Source organism: Peromyscus leucopus, chromosome 19 (genome assembly GCF_004664715.2).
Source record: "Peromyscus leucopus breed LL Stock chromosome 19, UCI_PerLeu_2.1, whole genome shotgun sequence".
Taxonomy (NCBI): Eukaryota; Metazoa; Chordata; class Mammalia; order Rodentia; family Cricetidae; genus Peromyscus; species Peromyscus leucopus.
In genome coordinates this window covers 26,379,319-26,398,564 of record NC_051079.1, presented here as the reverse complement: position 1 = coordinate 26,398,564, position 19,246 = coordinate 26,379,319, and the positions used below count along the sequence as shown (strand labels likewise).

The following is a 19,246-nucleotide window of genomic DNA, read 5'->3' as shown; positions in this document are numbered from 1 at the left end:
TTCACACAGGTACACATGTGTGCGCGTGTGCACAGCCACACACAAATCAATCAATCTTTAAAACTTAATTTATAAAAAATTAACTAAGTTCCTTGAGGTCTAGAACAATATCCTAATGCATACTCCCAGAATTCTTGACATCTTGAGAAGTATTCAAATGATTAAATATCAACCAAAGAAAGACTCCTCTATGAAACAATCTAGAACATATAGCTAGCAGTTATCTCCTTGTCAGAGGAGTCAAACACCATAGAATGTGCTTACCATGACATTGAGATTTGTATGATCTTTCCTATTCCGAATCTGAGCACAGGATATTGGCAAATTCAGTCCTACACCAGTGGCCAGATTTCTCAGATCAGCAGCATTGTATTTCCCATGCAAGAGCAAGCTGTTGCTACCAGAACCAAGTCCCAGAGAGGTTTGATAGAGATATGTCTGAGAAAGTCTCTCAATTGTAGTGACATCTATTGTGGCTGATGTCACCCAAGGACTAGAAGCCATTGTCCTCTCGCGTCTTGTATTTTCTGGAGAATGACAGCAGTTCTGAGAGCAACAATCTGGGCTCTGGCTCAACTTGATACATATGAAGAAAAGCAAGCACCCCAGAAATAGAAAGGAAATGCAGACCAGGGCTATCACCAAATACAAGTTCCGGGCAGAAAACTGGACTCTTGGTTCCCAGATATCTTCAAAGTCTGGAAAGACCTGAGGAACAGAGTTGCTCAATAGCACACCCAGAGTGACAGAGGAGGAAAGTGGTGGCTCTCCGTGGTCCTGAACCACTACCACCACCCTCTGTTTGACTGCATCGGTGGGAAAAACTAAACGTGCAGTCCGAAGCTCTCCTGCATTGACCGAAATTCTGAAAAGACTAGGGTCAGAAGCCTGAGAAATGTGGTAGGAGAGCCAGGCATTGGAACCACTGTCTGCATCCTCCGCTACCACTTTCGTGACCAGGTGTCCAGCTCGGGCAGAGCGGGGCACCCTTTCCACTGGGATAGAGCCATTTGTAGGCAAGGGAAACAAGATGGCTGGTGCATTGTCATTCCTGTCTACCACAAACAAGTTCACGGTCACCGTTGCACTTCTGGGAGGAATGCCACCATCTCGGCCTTCCACTTGGAAGTGAAGCCCCCTGAGCTTTTCGAAGTCAAAGGAAGTTCTGGCAGTGATAACACCGCTAGTTGGTTCCACTGCCACCAAGCTTGAGGAAAGTGGCATCCCTTCAGAAATGACATCCAACAGCTCATAAAAGACAAGGCCATTCTCCCCCAGGTCTGGGTCCTGAGCAAACACACGGCCTAATGAAACTCCAGGGCTATTGTTTTCAGTCACAAAAAGTTCCTGTTGTGACTGAGGAAAGCTTGGTGTGTTGTCGTTCACATCGGCAACTGACACCGTGAGCGTCCTTCGGGTGCTCAGCGGGGGCGAGCCACCATCTGAAGCAGTGATTAGGACGTGGTATTCACTTGCTTGCTCCCGATCCAGGGGCCCATCAGTCAGCAATCTGTAGTAGCTGTCAAAGGAAGCCTTCAACCGAAAGGGGCCTTTGCTGGACAGGCTACACGTGACCTCACCATTGGAACCGAGGTCCTCATCCTTTACACTAAGGAGAGCAATTACTGTGCCAGGAGCTGCATCCTCGGGCACTGGGCTGGAGAAAGTCATGAAGTCCATCTGGGGGGCATGATCATTCACATCAGTCACCTCTACAAGCAGTTTCGTAGTGCTAGCTAGACTAAAAGCACCTTTGTCCCTTGCTTCAACATATGCTTCCAACAACGTTTCCGGTGGACCTAGCGAAGCAGCTACCTGAACCTCCCCACTTTTAGGATGTATGTGAAAGAGGTGCCTCAGCTCTGCTGGTGTGCTGTTGCTTAAGGAGTACCAGACGTCCCCATTGGATCCTTCGTCCGGATCTGAGGCTTGAACGTGGAATAACACAGTCCCATTGGGTGCGGTCTCTGGAACCTTGGTACTGTATACGGAGTGCTCAAATACAGGCACATTGTCGTTGGTATCCACCACAGTGATGGTGACTTGAGCATCTCCAGAGCGTGCAGGCAGGCCACCATCCTGAGCAGTGAGCACCAGCAGGTGGGTGTCCCGCTGCTCTCGATCCAGCACTTTCTCCAGCACCAGCTCCGGGTATTTGCTGCCGTCAGCCCGAGACCCCATGTCCAGGCGAAAGTGCTGGCTAGAGCTTAGGCTGTAACTTATCAGCCCGTTGCTTCCCTCATCAGCATCTTGGGCATTCGGGAGAGTGAACCGAGCTCCTGGTGCCAGGAACTCCGGGATGTGCAGGTGCATGTCTCCCGCAGGAAAGAGGGGTGAGTTGTCATTGGTGTCCAGGAGGTGAACACGCATCTTATGCAGCTCCAGAGGGTCATCGAACATTAGCTCGTATGTCAAGATGCAAGCAGCTTTGGCCCCGCACAGCCGCTCACGGTCCGCTGGCTCTCGAACCACCAAGCTACCGCTGCCCAGATCCACCCCGAAGTAAGGCTCGCTGTAGCTGGAAAGGAAGCGAAAGTTCCGCAAGGACAGAGAAGCTGCTGACAGCTTCAAGTCTGAGGCGATATTGCCTACCGCGACTCCGGGTTCCGTCTCCTCCAACACTGAGTACTCCAGCTGTCCCGCCGTAGCAGCACCACAAGAGACCCACCAACACAGAACTGCCATACCCCAACCCACCATCCTCCCTTTCGGCGTCCAAGCTCCAGCTGCGGCGACCTGGGACCATGCTCCGAACTCCCAAAGAGAAGGAGCCTCGAAAAGCTTGAGTTGCTCCGCCCGCTAGTACTGCAAGCTTGAAGTGCCCTGGCCACCGGCGTTGCGCGGGGCTGGGCTGCAGGGTGCGCCGGGTGCGGAGGAGCGCAGCGCCGCCTAGGGGTGCAGAGGTAAACTGCCCGGGTGGGGACGCTCGGTCCGCGCTCGCCTGGGGCTAGGGTCTAGCGCCTGACTCAGGCGGCTTATTTGGTGCTGGACCGGTAAGATGCTGAACTGACACGCCTCCTGCCTGTGACGTTTTCTAGGTCTACTCCCTGTGGCTGTCGAGCTCTTGGCCAGCCACAGCTGGTTCGATACGGGGCCACAAGGCGGGGTCTCTGGTGACTGGTGTCCATTTCAAACTTCCTCTGGACCCAGGCTTTTGGAGGCAGCGGAGCCAACCGGAGCAAGATTCTGCGCTCCGATTTTTTTTTTTTTTCTTCAGCGAACCCGCCGATTCTTTTCCCTGAAGAGTAACTACCAGCCCTTCTTTTCAAGCCGCCCTAGACTCTCTGGAGTATGGAATAGGATGTCATCGACCAGTCAAAACCGAGAATCAAAAACGGGCTTGTCAACTGTCCCCAAAGAGGACCTGTGACTGTGTGGAGGAAAAGAAAGCACTTACTGACATTCTTCAGCACAGTGTGCCCAGGACCCTAAATGCACTCCCTGTAGACATTTGAAAGCAGCAAAGGGAAGCAGCTTTACATTCAATCTGCTCTTCCACAAGGAGAACAGCAATAGGTTTTACGGGAAGCATCTCTGTTTAGGCTTCAAAAAACAGGTCCACGTTCTACCTAGCACCCTGCAGTCAGCCTTTTTCCCTGACGGGCGAGCTGAAAAGAATGATTTAACTAAATATTAAGCATTAAATTGCTCACTCAAAATCTTTCATTTAATATAGTTGTTCAAAGCCCCTATGGGTTAAAATTTGAAAAGCAAAAGCTGAACAGGATCAAAAAACCAGAAGTTCACACGCTATTGTATTTTCTGACCAGAGAGTTGCCCGAGAGTGATGATTTTTGAATGTGGATGACTGTGTAAGTTAATCACACATTTCTCTTGACGTTTTAGTACTGTGAATTTTTCTGTTTTCAGTTTACCTATTTAAATGGACAAGTTTGGCATCCTCTTCTGAAGACCCAAAGTGGAATTACCAGCTCCAGTGTTCCACTGACTACCAATTATTCCCCTGAGCATCCCAGGCAGATTCCCTGTCTCACCAGGGAACTAGAAATAATAGGAAGTAACACAAGGCAATGAAAACGGTAAATGAGTCCTTACTAGCTTGTCTTTACCAATCAAGGAAAAGTTTGCCAAAACTGAGACAAAAATAAAGCAAGAAGCACATCGGCCTACAAGGAAGCACCAGTGTGGACACCATTCACAGACCTTAGTAGGATGTGAAACAGCCCCTAAAACTGAATTCGCTCCTCACCAAATTTCCAAAGCAAAGTGAATTGTTTCTCTGCCAGGGAGTAGGATTTGCACTTTTTCCTCTTAGTTTAGCCTCGCCTAGCTAGGCGGCCTGCTGTGGGATAAATGACTATTCTCTCCATTTTTCCATTTATTCGCAGCAGAATAAATACAGCTGAAAAGTTGTACTCATCTTTGGGAAGCCCTCTTTAGTTTTAGACCTGAAGTCAAGCCTGCAATTATACCAGGTGTAGGAATTTTGAGCTGTGTCTGGAAAGACAGTGTGTGGGGTGTAGAGGAAGATGTGAGGAAAAGGAAAACCTCATAAAGAGAATCAGCTTGGAAAAAAATCTCCATAATGAACATCACATTTTTAGTTTTTCCTTTTCCTATCTCCCCATTTAGACTATCATTAACATCCACTTTCATAGGATCTCATTTATGTCATGAATAAGTAGATTGCATTTACATGATATCTACCCCCACCATATGGCTCCCAAACTCTCAGCATAGCATTATATTCTTGTCCAAATAAACAAGAATTTATGGAGAAGCAATGATTAAAATAAAAAATAACCCAATAATAAAAGCCAAATATACATGCCTCTTTAAATTTTTAAATTTCTTATTTCATATGAATGGGTGTTTTGTCTGTGTGTATGTCTGCACATCACATGCGTGTCTGGTGCCTACAGAGGCCAGAAGAGGGCATCGGATCCCCTGAGACTTGAATTACAGATAATTTCCAGCTGCTGTGTGAATGCTGCCAGTGGAACCCAGATCCTCTGGAAGAGCAGCCAGTGCTCTTAACCACTGAGGCACTCTTATACTTGCCTCTGTGATAGCATAATTAAACAAACATCAAATCCTGAATTGACAAATTTTCTCTTCAGCAAAAACCTTTATGACGTTCTCCACAGTTTCTCTTGATCCAAATATTTTCAAGGTTTTTAATTGGAAATATAACAACATGAAAAACAAAACAATCTTGATTTCTGCTTGGGCTTTGCTGCCCAGATTATTAATACAAACCCATCCACCTTAACTTGGCTTTCAGGCATAATCCAAAAGACTGCTAGCCACCTTACACAAGCTCTTATTAGATGTCTTCAAACCAAACAAGAAACCAGTAAACCTGTTATCCACCAAACAGCTTGTCAAGAAAACGTACTGTACTTTAAGCAAAATTTCCCCAGTACCTTGGATTGTTCCCTGGAAGCATTTCAGGCATTATTAAATTAACAAATAGAACATCACCATCACATTAAGTAAAATTTAACCCTACAAAATAGCTTAACCAAGTACACAAATCAAGTCTAACAGAATTCTGACAGTAGAGATCTGTATCATAAGGCTTTGTTTCTCGGACATTTAACTAAGTCTCAGACACATAAAGTAAAGGCTAAAGACCCTCAATTAATAATGCCATCTCCTATCCTTTCTTTTTGTTTGTTACGTATTACCAGTAACAAGTCACTGAGAGATTTCTTAAAGAAAGGAAAACAGTTCTCCAAGTAACTGGTTTTTCTATATGATATATCTCCTAAAATGTCTTGAACCATTCTTTCTGAATCTACACTCTAACTCTACTCTGTATGTACTTATAATTATATACCAATTATCAGAATATTATCTATGGAAATTACTTTTTATTTCACCTTTAAAATGTGGCTCTCAGAAGTAGTCAATCAGCTGAAAAGATAGAGCAGTAGCCCCTTTGTTCTGAATACTATATTATGATCTTATATTCCAGATTGCAGTTTGACAGTTAAGGCAAACTCTCCTCACTGCCTATCTGCTGTCCTGAAAGCAAGCTGGCTAGATACTCTTGAAAGTCAAATTCTGATGTTTGTATTACTCAAAATCTAATTTTTCTTTATTTCTATTTGTTTGTTTGATTGATTGATTGATTGATTGTTTGATTGATTGATTTGAGACAGGGTTTCTCTGTATAGCCCTGCTGTCCTGGAACTCACTCTGTAGATCAGGCTGTCCTTGAACAAACATGAGAGATCCCCCTGCCTCTGCCTTCTGAGAGCTGGGATTAATGGCATGCACCACCCAGCCTGGCTACAATTTTTTTTCTTGAATAATGCCTTTGCATTCTCCCCTTCCTCGTGTATTTTTTCTAGTTATTACTTTTTTATTATTGAGACATTTTCTGTTCATTTTACATACCAACCACAGGTGCCCCTCTCCTCTCTCCTCCTGCCCCACACTCCCCCCCAACCCATCCCATGTGTTTTTATTTCTTTAAGGATGTTTATTAGGAGTATGTTGGATGTCCTTTTCCTGACTCAAAGCTATACTTTTCAAGTTTGCCATTTCCTGTTTATTTTCAACCTTCTCATAGGTTGTTTTTCCATTTTGCTTTTGTCTCTGTTTCTGTCTTCTTTGCTTCTTTACAGTGCTGGGATCAAACACAGAGATCACACACAAGAGGTAAGAAGTGCTGTGCCACTGACCCACAGCCCGACACTCCTCGACATTTTACTCCTTTTGATGTGGTCTTCATTTCTGTATTTCTCTTTCTATTTCATGAACTGTACCCATCTACATTTCATGACTTTTGTGCCTTTTAATTTTATCCTTGAAACTCTGGACCACATTCAAGTTCTTTATCCCCCAAAAACATTACATTTAAGCTTAGTGAAGAGAATGGGAGCCTGTATTTGAATGCCATACATTTGATAAGAGGTTAATATGCACAAGTTAACTCAATAGTTAGAAAAAAAAGCCAATTAAAAGATGGGTAAGCCGGGCGGTGGTGGCGCACACGTTTAATCCCAGTACTTGGGAGTCAGAGCCAGGTGCGTTCGAACTCTGTGAGTTTGAGGCCAACCTGGGCTACCAAGTGAGTTCCAGGAAAGGAGCAAAGCTACACAGAGAAACCCTGTCTCGAAAAACCAAAAAAAAAAAAAAAAAAAAAAAAGATGGGTAAAGGAGACACAGTTCAGTGTTGAAGCTCTTGCCTAGCATGTCAAAGGCCCTGAGTGTGACCCCCAAAACTATCAAAAGAGGAACAGGACTATAAAATTCTTAAATGAACATTTCTCAAAGAAAGATATACAAGTCACTAGCAGGTATATGAAAAGTGCTCAAAATCAATTATCACTAAAGAAATGAAAATATAAAACAATAACGAGATATCATCTTACACCGGCTAGAATGATTATCGTCAGAAGGATGAAGTACTGATATGGAAGCTGAGAAGTAGGAACCCCTTTACACCATTGGTAGAAATGTAAATAAGCGCAGTTGTTAAGGAAAACATTATGAAGAATCCTCAAAATTTAAAAATAAGTAGCAGAGTGGTGGCTCAGAGGTTGGGAGCACTAGCTGCTCTTGCAGAGGACTGGGGTTGGAGTCCCAGCACCCACATGGTGGCTCACAGCTGTCTGTGACTCCAGTTCCCCAGGGATCTGACACCATCTTATCTCTGTGGTCACTGCATGCATATGGTGCATAGACAAACATTCGGGCAAAATACCTATACACATTAAAAATAGGTAAATAAAACTTTTTTTTAATTAAAAATAAGACAAAGAAATTATCTAGCAGTCCCACTACTGGGTATATATTCAGAGAAAATCAAACACATATGTCAATGAGATCTTGAATTCTGTGTTCACTACAGCTTTATACAAAATAACTTAGAATTGGAACCAATCTAAGAACCTGTCAACCTATAAATGAATAAAGAAAATCCAAATGCATCCAATGGAATATTATTTAAAGGAGTCCTTGTCATTTTCTTATAATATAGATGAACCTGAAGGCTGTTAAGTAAAAGAGAAAGATAAACACTATGTGGCTTCACTGGTACAGTCAGCTTTCTATCTTTAGGTCAAGATCCTTGGGGTCAATTAATCACTGAATGAAAATATTTAAATGTTGGTTTTGAACTAAGATGTAGATGTTTTTCTTATAAATCTTTCCTAAACAATAAATATAACAAATATCTAGACAGCATTTACATTGTAACAGGTATTAAAGGTAATCTAGAGGCAACTTAAAGTATATGTGAGGATGTGCAGAAATTATATACAAACACAATGCCACTTTATATAAGAGATTTGAGTATTCATATTTTTCTTAATGGGGGACTAGAGCCTTTTTACTTATTTTTGCTACTTTTTTTTTACATCAATACCCTGGAATTTTACAAATAGAAAATTGTATTATCTAGACATTTTCTCATCTAGTAATATATTTTATCCTCCTTTATAACAGATACATTTTCCTTACCCTGTATTATCTAGAAAAACCTATGTCAGTATTGAATAGTAGTTATAGGATGTATCCTGGCATGTTCAACATTTTTAAGGAGAAATTCCATATAATATTTAAAAGCAGGTGGCCAGTGCCCTGTAAGAGTTGTCAAGCATTTATCAAACTTCTCTTAAGTGTCCGCCCTAGTGATCAGCTGGTAACTTGTTTTTATAATTTTTTAAGTCCTATGAGATTTGTGTGCAGCATCTTTTTAGAAAATATTGGTAGGATATTTGTCAGACTTTTATGTCCAGCTAGGTATCATCTGATAAACTGTTGTCAGGGAGTGTGGGTTGTGGGCTTGGGCTTTCCTTTTACTCCACAATTGTAGGAAATTTTCATCTGCATCAGAGGAATATCTACTGTGAATGTGCACCAAATATACAGAAATAGTCAAATAGACCATGTGACTGAGCAAAATAGTGTGGCTCTTAATACTGTGAAATTCTATGAATTTGAGTTTAGAAGAAGTAATAAAACTGTACAACTTTCTGATCTGGGCTTAATACTGTGTAATAAAAAGAGACATGAATTTTGACTTTTTTCAGTTTTTTGGTTTTTCAAGACAGGGTTTCTCTCTTTAACAACTGGCTGTCCTAGAACTCTCTTTGTAGACCAGGCTGGCCTTGAACTCAATAGATCCGCCTTTCTCTGTCTCCTGAGTGCTGGGATCAAAGGCATGTGCCACCACGCCTGGTAAATTTTGATTTTCAATCTTTTGAAAAAGTATGTAATATGGTTTGATCCCCTCCCCACAAGAGGTTCATATATTGAAAGCTTGGCCCACAATACAACAATATTAATAGGTTATAAAACTGTTTGGGTTTTTTGTTGTTGTTGTTTTGTTTTTGAAACAGAGTTTCTCTATGTAGCTCTGAATGTCCTGGAACTCACTCTATAGACCAGGCTGGCCTCAAACTCACAGAGATCCACCTGCATCTGCCTCCTGAGTGCTGGGATTAAAGATGTGCACCACCATACCCAGCAGATGGAACTTTATGAGGTGAAGTCTTGTGAAAGGTGATCAATGCCCATCTTAGTCTTGCAGCAGTGTTAGGTCTCTTGGAACTGGATTGGTTACCAGGAGAGCAAGACTTTTAAATCCTATTTTAGATTAAAATATAATTATATCACTTCCCTTTTCTCGATCCAAACCCACCTGTGTTATCCCACCACACACACACACACACACACACACACACACACACACACACTTCGTTCTCTTTCAAATTAAAGGCCTTTTAAAATTGTTGTCGTGTGTGTGTGTGTGTGTGTGTGTGTGTGTGTGTGTGTGTGTGTGTTCCTAAATATATAGATACAACCTGTACAGTCATACAATGTTACTTGTAGGTATGTTTTCAGACCGTTTGGTATTGGATAGCCAATGTGTGTTCTTCTCTGGGGAAGAGAATGGGTTTTTATAAAGTCAATTTACCTTCCTGATCTCACTTTCTTGCTTTATCTCTTCCTGGGTGGTGTCCCAGGTGCACTCCTCTCCTTACTAAATTCAACACATTACAAGAGCCGACCAGGTTCTCATACCATGTTATTTGACTTTCCTAGCTCCAGAACTTTGAGCCAAAATAAACAAAATTTTTCTTACAACTTACCCAGTCTTGGGTAATTTTGTTACAGTGACAAAAACATCATGGATGTCAAATAATCAAATGTAATTTGGGACTCTACTGCTAGAAGGCTTATTCTCTTCCCAAGAAACCAATTTGAAGCCAGGCGATGGTGGTGCATGCCTTTAATCCCAGCACTTGGGAGGCAGAGCCATGTGGATCTCTGATCTCTGTGAGTTCGAGGCCAACCTGGGCTACCAAGTGAGTTCCAGGAAAGGCGCAAAGCTACACAGAGAAACCCTGTCTCAAAAAAAACATTGATCAACAAAGGATGACTTTCAGCTATGGAGACTACACATTGAAAGTAAATATTTAAAGCGATTCTATAAAATAAAATATTAAAATGTGTTGTTAAAGCCATACCATTTAGAAATGCAACAAATCTACCAACATAGTACAGAGTAGGGAGGTAAGAGAACACCTGAACCAGATAAGTAAATGACACTATTTGGCAATTCAAATCCAAAGAAAGAAGTAGAATCAGAGATGGTAAGAAAGAATTGCTATAAATATATAGTTGGCTTTTATATCAACCATTTTAGCTCTCAAATACCTTTGAAATATATCACACTAAGCAGAGTATTTTCATAATAGTGTTTTTTTATTTTGTTTTTTGTTTTTGAGTCAAGGCCACATGTAGCCCAGGCTGCCTTTGAACTCATGATATAGCTGAAGACAATCTTGAACTCCTACTTCTCATGAATTCTGGAATTACAAGTGTGCATCACCATACTCAGTTTCATGTAGTGCTGGAGATCAAACTCAGGGCCAAATGTATGCTAGACAAGGACTCTACCACCTGGGCTACATCCCAAACTCTAACAATGTTTTGTTGGGTTTATAATACATAGAGAAGTACAATTTGGTTGGTTTCTGCCAGCTGTTGTAACAAATCACCACATATCGGATGGCTTAAGACACAGATTTTCTCCTAGTTCTGAAGAAGTCCAAACTCCAGGTGGTTGGAGAGCTGCATTCCTTCTGGAGGTTTTAGGATTCCATTCCTTGCCTCTATCAAATTCTGGTGGCTGTTAGGATACTTCAAACTCTGACTCCATTTTCACATCTCTCTCTCTCTCTCTCTCTCTCTCTCTCTCTCTCTCTCTCTCTCTCTCTCTCTCTCCTCTCTCTCTCTCTGGCTGTGTGTGTGTCCCCACATCTTCTGCCTGCTAGAAATGTGTTTGTCACAGTAATTAGTAATCCAAGATGATCATATCAAAAGACTTTAACTTAATTGCAGCCTTTTTACTGAGAATTCTTTACACAAAAATAAAAGAATCATAAAAACACAGAACTAAAATGCTCAATATCATCTAAAGTAAGTTTATCAAAAGATTATAAATGTAAATCTGCATATCAGAGAGTACCAGAAAGAGAGGGGATTGTTTTTCAGAGAAATACATCTGGGAATAAATGACCACATGGTAGATGTGATATAATCTCCATCTTCAGGTTGACATGCTGATGTGAGCAGCCCCTGAAGCAGCAAGAGAAACTCCAGAAAACCTCTTCCAGATGTTCAGAGACTTTCTGGGGGATACATTCTTTTTAAGTCACCTCTCTGGCAAGATTGATGCCTCACCTAACAAGTATGACACTCCTAAGAAGGAGACAAGAGATGCATATCCATCATTCCATCTCTAGTCAGTCATGGCTTGCCAATTCTAACACAGGGTGAACAGTGACAGTTTTGAACACAACGGACATGGGGAGAGGCAGAGACACCAGCATGTTCACCAGCCCACTGGTGCTCCAGGGCAGCAGTCCACAGGTGGGAAATATGGCTCTTAGGTATGACAAAATACAGAGATAGAGATTAAACTCCAAGAGCCCCTTGGAAAAGATTTCTGGCTCTAGAACCACAGACTGTGTAACTGCAAAATATGAAAGCATGCCTCTGTGTCTGTACCGCTCAAAAACCACCACAGTAAATGGTGAACTCTGGACTCTCAATGATATATTTCAAGTCTTTTGAATGGATGCTCACATTGTACAGGGATGTGAGTGTCACCACTCTTAATCTAGTGCACTGACCCAGCCTCAAGACTCCCCACTCCAGCAGCTGCAACATGGAATCCAACAGCATTCAACTGGAGCTGACTAAGAACTCACAACTATGTGCAATGGCAGCAGCATCTGTTAAAATTCCAGTCAGCACAAACACAAACCAATTTTTATCAGTCATCCTCTTCCATACCTCCATCCAGTGACTTCACAAAACTCTCCATTGCTGACCCATAGTGTTGAAAAAAGGCAATGCTTTATGACAACCTCCTTACTACTGGAGTCCCCCACAGGTATTCACCTCACTACTGCAGACTCCCATCTTGGAATTCTGCCTATCAGTGATATATACTAGAACACTGCATGGAACCCAGAGCTATTCTAGATATTCTCAGGATTTTCTTCCAAGGTCTGGCATGCCCCTGATATTTATCAATGAGTTAACTTAGAGTTTGTATTTAAAAGCATGGGTTCTAGGGCTTGCCTCTCCCAGTAGTGTTTCATGAGAGCCATAATTTTATGAATAATTTTAATCAAGATTTTTACAGTTCTTTCAAATTTACTTTACTGTTGTAGGATATTTGATCACACTGTGTAAAAACGTGTCACTGTTTTACCTCACCTGCCTAAGGCACCTTCTGATTGGTTTAATAAAAAGCTGAGTGGCCAATAGCTAGGCAGAAGAGGATAGGCAGGACTTCTGGAGAGAGATACGAACTCTGATAGGAGCTGAATCAAGAGGTCTTGCTCTACGATTCTTCCCCATGCTTGCTCTGGCACCAGAAGAAAAAGGAATTGTACCTCTATGAGAATTCTTCCTTCTCTCCGTCTCTTTCTCTCTGTGTTTCTGTCTCTGTCTCTCTGTGTCTATCTGCCCCTCTCTGTCTCTCTGTCTCTGTCTCTCTCTGTCTCTCTCTGTCTCTCTCTCTCTGTGTTTCTTTTTATTTATTTATTTATTTATTTATTTATTTATTTATTTATTTATTTTACAACACCATTCAGTTCAACATAATAGCCACAGATTCCCCTGTTCTCCCCCTCTCGCCCCCTCCCCCTCCCCCCAGCCCACGCCCCATTCCCACCTCCTCCAGATCAAGATCTCCCCCAAGGACCGGGATCGACCTGGTAGACTCAGTCCAGGCAGGTCCATTCCCCCACTTCCAGACCGAGCCAAGTGTCCCGTGTGTTTCTTTATATATAGCTCAGGGTAATCTTGAACTTAAGATCCTCCTGCCTCTACCTCCTGAGAGCAGAGCTTACAGACATGGATCACTATATCTGGTATAATGTGCTGCTGGGGATCAAACCCAGGGCTTCCTGAATGCTAGGCAACTAGGCGATAACTCTGGTGACTGAGTTACATCCCCGGTCCTAACTTCAGATTTTTCATGAATAAAATAAGCATGACCAAAGATTGCTGCAGGGGAAGGAAGTTAGAGGAAAGGAGTGGCATCAAGGTGGAAAGTCTGATGATGATGCCAAGAAATGGCCAAGATTTAGATACTGGGCAACAAATGGACAAAATTATGATTTATAAGCAAGGCAAGATGGAGCAGAATGGTGAAAGAATTAGTCACACTACTCAGAATGGGAAATAATTCAAAAGTTATGGATTATTCATTGCTGGAATTTTCTAATTGATATTTGTTGACCATGGGTTCCTAAAACAACATAAAAGCAAGCCATGGCTAAGGAGTACTACTGTATTATAATCCTCTGGGTGAGACAATGCATCATATCAGAGCATACACATTTTTTAGTTATTCTTCTCTCCTACAATGCATCTGGTCCATAGTTTCCCCTCCCTCTACTTCTCCCAGTCTCCCGCATCTCCCCTCTCCCCCAGATCCACTCTTCCTCCATTTCTCTTCATATAATGATTGTCGGGGAATATTATTTTAAAGTGTATTACATGTTTTCCTACTGTGTTTGTTAACAATTCAAAGATGTGGTTGATTAAATAAAATTTACCTGTGAGCAGGAGGCTGTGGGAGCCCACAAGGACTCTGGCTTTGTGGCTTGATTTCCATTCTGACTTAAGGTCAGAGAGTTCAAGCATGTCTTTATTCCTTAAGGCTGGATAACAGGATGTTTGGCCAAAGGCATGGTTACCAGGTGTCTTGAGAATTAAGGAGGTATTTACACTTGCTTGTACCTTGAACTATGGTGTCTTTGAGCAGGAGAGGTCTTTTGCCCCCTTTGCTTTGGGTATAAAAAGGCTGTGAGAAATAAACTCAGGATGACTGTTATTTACTCAGAGTTCTCCCAAACTATTCTGTGTCTCTGTCTTTTTCTTTTATGTATATGTGTCTATTTTTCCATATCTGTTATTTCTCAAGCCTCACTCCTCTGTTCAGGACTGTTTGACAGGTTGGGCAGGACCTGGCAGGAGGCTGAGTCAGGAAGTGGTTTTTTTAAGTGGGAGCTGAAAGTAGAATGCTGGGTTTCTTGGAAGACACCAGCAAAGGGAGGTTAGCTACTAACTATTCAGCCTCTCTGAGTGAGCAGATTCCACCTAAACCATTTAACTGTGAGTTATTTAGATTTAGGTAAGTTCCTTTAGTAGCTTTGAAAGAATTGGTGTCTGAGAGAACAAAATCTCCTCAGACTGTGGCCCTTGCAGCTGAAGCCATTGCTTAAGGGACAGTCATTGTAGATAATAAAAAAAAAAAAAAACAGACCACAACAATTGGCACCCAGCGGTGGCAAAACCACATGGAATGAGGGGTCACACCAGCCAACTCTGCTGCATTTGCCCTCTGAGGCTCTCCACCACTGCCTTTGCTGCATCTGCTGTCTGGACCTCTCCATGATAGCAGTTGGCCACTGCTTACCCAGAGAAGTCAACAGAATTGGTGAGAGATTTGGGAAATCCTTTAGGAAAATAGGCAAGATTTAAAAAAGAAATTTTTTTTCTATACTGAGAATGGGAAACATAACAATGCCAACTGTAGTGCTGTCTATACTGCTATCTTAGAAGGACTGAAGTTAGAAGCTGAATATGAGAGGATTAACGATTTAACTAACACTGATATAATACTGGTAATACATACTATCAATATGGTAACTAATATTTTATCAATAATAATAGTCTTGATGGTTTTTTGTGCTATATATGACTTCTGGATCAATAGGATGTAGGCCTTGGAAAGATACACTAATAAAAAAAAGAAAAGAAAAATACTCAGACAGAGGAATTTAGAGCAGAATTTACCACAACATTGCACTGTGAAATTGGAGAGGAATGGCTTAAGGTTATTAGAACACTAACTTTAATATATTGAGTTACTGTTCAACAACAACCACTAGATGATATGTATCTACAAGGCTATGTACAGCTAATTGGAATCCAGTAAATATGTTAGATTTAAAGAAATTTAAGGAAGCAGTAGTTTCATATGGTATGCATTCACCCTTTGTAAGACAGTTGTTAAATTTATGGACAACTAGGAATAAAATTATTCCACAAGACTGAAAAGATTTAGTTTCAGCAGTATTAGAGGCTGATTCTCAATTACAATGGAGAACTTGGTGGAGAGAGGAAGCCAGGGCCCTGGAACAATGAGATAGGACTAGAGGTCATGATATTTCTCAAGACCAAAACCTGACCCTCTTAGTGAGGGTCAGTATGCTGATTTTCAAAGACAATGTATGTTGGATGATAACACCCTGATTCTATGTCATATAGCATCCTTGAATGTGTGGGACAGGGTTGAAGAATCAGCAGAGAGGACTGAATCATTTACTAGAATTATATAAGGCCTGAAAGAAGCTTTCACTGATTTTTTTACACAGATTAGCATCAACTATAAATAGACTGACATCTGATCCAGATGATAGACAAATATTAATTGAAACTTTGGCTTTTGAAAACACCAATGCAGAATGTAAAAGGGTAATTAGGCCTTTAAGGGTAAGTTCAGTACCCATAGAAGAATCGATCAGAAATACAGTCAGTATTGTCTCCTGTACTTCTAATGATGATACTTGGATAGGAGCACTCTCTCTAAAATATGAAGAAAAATCAAAATATTAGGTGTTTTAATTGCAGTAGACAAGGTCATCTGAAAAGAGAGTATAGGCAAGGTACTCATAGAAACAATGTTTATTCTAGAAATAAATCAAACAGAAGGCCCCAGCCTTCTGGGGTATGCAGAAGGTATGGCAAAGGCCAGCATTAAACTAAAAAATGTAGATCAACAAGGAACAGGCAGTGTAACCCTTTGCCATTAGGAACTTTGCTGTGGGTCTTTTACAGGCCATAATATCAAATGTAGTTCAATCATTTCCTGCCAGCATTAAGGAAAATCCCCCACAAAGTGATTAAATGAATTTAATGCCTATTGTTAAAAACCACTGATCTGGATACCAGAACAACTTTAAAAGATAAAACAAAATTTTCAGGAGAAACCATAAAGCAAATATTCTGGCAAACTTCTATAAATGATCAAAGTCCAAAGTTAAAAATAAGAATAAATGGCATAGAAATTGAGGAATTGGTAGACATAGCTGCAGATGTAACAATAATTGCACCAAAATCATGGCATCCAGGTTGGCCTCTTTAGGAAGTAAATGTTCACCTTTTAGGAACTGGCAATTTGTCTCAAGTAAAATAAAGTGCAAGATGGGTTGAATGTGTAGGGCCAGAAGGACAGAGAAGAAAAATAAAGCCATATGTGGCTGATATAGCAATGAATTTATAGGGATGTGATTTCCAATAACAATGGAATACTCAGATTAACATCCCCCTCCAATCTCAGAAACAAACTATAAAATAAGGAATGCTTCTGAGAGAAATATCAAAAGATATTATCAAGGACAGTCACAGACCATTCAAACTGTACATAAGCAGGACACTACAACTATTAGTATTTCAAAGGTACCAACAGCTCTACCTTTAAAATGGCTGACTGACAAGCCTGTTTGCATGAAACAATGCCCTGTGACAAAAGAAAAATTACAGGCCTTAGAACAATTAAGACAGGAGCAGTTAAATGCTCAACATATTGAAGAATCAACCAGTCCTTGGAATTCTCTTGTATTTGTTAATTTAAAAGAAATCTGGAAAATGGAGAATGATAACAGACCTAAGAACTATTAATAATGTGATTCAGCCAATGAGCCCTTTTCAATTGGAATTCTCCTGTATTCTCTATTACCTAAAGGGTGGTCTGTTATAGTTATTGATTTGAAGGACTGTTTCTTCACTATACCTCTACAAGAAAAAGATAGAGAAAAATTTGTCTTCAAGGTGCCTAATTAAATAATTCTCAGCTCATTAAGAGATCAATGATTCACGCAATCAGCTTACAGAGAGATCTCGATCAGTGAAAGATTCTCCCACAAGGGATGTTGAACAGCCCCACCTTTTGCCAATATTTTGTTAGACAGCTGTTGGAAATAATTTGTGTACAATTTCCTCAATCCATAATTAACATTATATGCATGATATTTTACCAGCTGATTCAAATGGAGATACTTCAGAGAAAATGTTTGAAGGAGTAAAGAAAGTTTTGCCTTACTGGGGATTACAAATTGCTTCTGAAAAAAAAAATATAAAGAGGAGATTCTATTAATGACTTAGGACACAAAATAGTTTTACAAAAAATTCAACCCCAAAAGGTACAAATCAGGAGAGACCAATTATGGACTCTTAATGACTTTCAAAAATTGTTGGAAGACATTGCCCATCTATGGCCCACTGTTAGAGTAACAAATCAAGAACTGAGTAATTTGTTTAAAACTTTAAAAGGTGAAAAGGACATAAATAGTCTAAGAGAATTATCAGCTGAAACTGATAGAGAATTAACTTTGGTGAAAAAGAAATTACAGGATGCTTATGTGGATCATTTGGATCCAGACCTTGATTGCATTCTCTTTATTTTACCCTCTGTGCATTTTCCTACAGAGATTTTAATGAAGAGGGAAAATACTATCTTAGAGTGGATGTTTTTACCACACAAACAGAGTGAAAACTTAAAGACATATGTGGAAAATGTTTGTGTTGATTCTAAAAGGAAAATTAAGACTTTGTCAACTGACAGGAATGGATCCAACAGAAATTGTAGTACCTTTTACTAACACTGAAATTGATTCATTATGGGCAAAAAATGAAAACTGGCAAAGAGCTTGCAGTAAATTTTTTGGGAGAGATAAGTAGCATTTATCCAAAAGGCAAGGGATTTCAGTTTATAAAAAAACACTAACTGGACTTTACTACATATAGTAAAAGGTACCCCAATTTCTGGGGCTCCTACATTCTATACTGATGCAAATAAATCAGGAAAGGCAGGTTATAAGTCAGAAAAAATTAAGTAAAGTGGCTCAAAGACCTTATGATTCAGTTCAGAAATCACAATTATATGCTACTCTCATAGTATTAATAGATTTTTCAGAAACTCTTAATATAATTACTGACTCTCAATATGCATAAAGAGTTGTCTTACATATTGAAACTGCTGAAGTCAGAATTAACTTCATTACTTATACAATTACAGGAATAGGAATCATCCCATATATGTAACACATATCAGATTCAATATGGGTCTGACAGGCCCTCTAGCACAAGGTAATGATAAAATTGATCAGAAAAATGTGCTGGAGCCTCAGAATTTTATTAAAAAATCATGTCAATATCAAAGTTTTAAAAAAGGAATTTTAGTTGGGCGGTGGTGGCACATGCCTTTAATCCCAGCACTTGGGAGGCAGAGGCAGGCAGATCTCTGTGAGTTTGAGGCCAGCCTGGGCTACAGAGTGAGTTCCAGGAAAGGCACAAAGCTACACAGAGAAACCCTGTCTCAAAAAAAGGGAATTTTTCATCTCTTGGCAATAAGCCAAGGAAATTATAAGAAAATGTCCTACTTGTTCTTTGTATAACAAAACTCTACTGCCTTCAGGAAGTAATCCAAAGGGCACTCAAAGAAATGAAATTTGGCAAGTGGATGTGTTTCATTTTGCAGAACTTGGAAAATTAAAATATGTACACCACACCATTGATACATATTCAGGATTTCAATGGGCAACTGTTTAAGTTCTGGAAAAGTCAATTCTGTAATTACACATCTATTAGAAGCAATGGCCATTATGGGGATACCTGTAGAAATTAAGCCTGACAATGCTACAGCATATGTGTCTAGTAAAATGAAATAGTTTTTTGA

At 40.6% G+C, this 19,246-nt stretch overlaps 2 protein-coding genes across 6 annotated transcripts in view; both read right to left on the bottom strand.

Annotated features, from left to right (window-relative positions):
* LOC114686160 (protocadherin alpha-3-like) overlaps window positions 1–19,246 on the bottom strand; it is a 196,369-nt gene that overhangs the window by 53,529 nt on the left and 123,594 nt on the right.
* LOC114686155 (protocadherin alpha-7) overlaps window positions 1–19,246 on the bottom strand; it is a 206,055-nt gene that overhangs the window by 89,804 nt on the left and 97,005 nt on the right. Inside the window, exon 1 of one of the 5 annotated variants that reach the window (XM_037197095.1) lies at window positions 265–6,109. The exons of the other annotated variants lie outside the window; for them this stretch is intronic. Coding sequence (XP_037052990.1) covers window positions 265–2,700 — 2,436 coding nt within the window. The 5' untranslated portion in view covers window positions 2,701–6,109. Of the gene's footprint in view, window positions 1–264; window positions 6,110–19,246 lie in introns of those variants that run through there. 5 annotated transcript variants of the gene reach the window in all.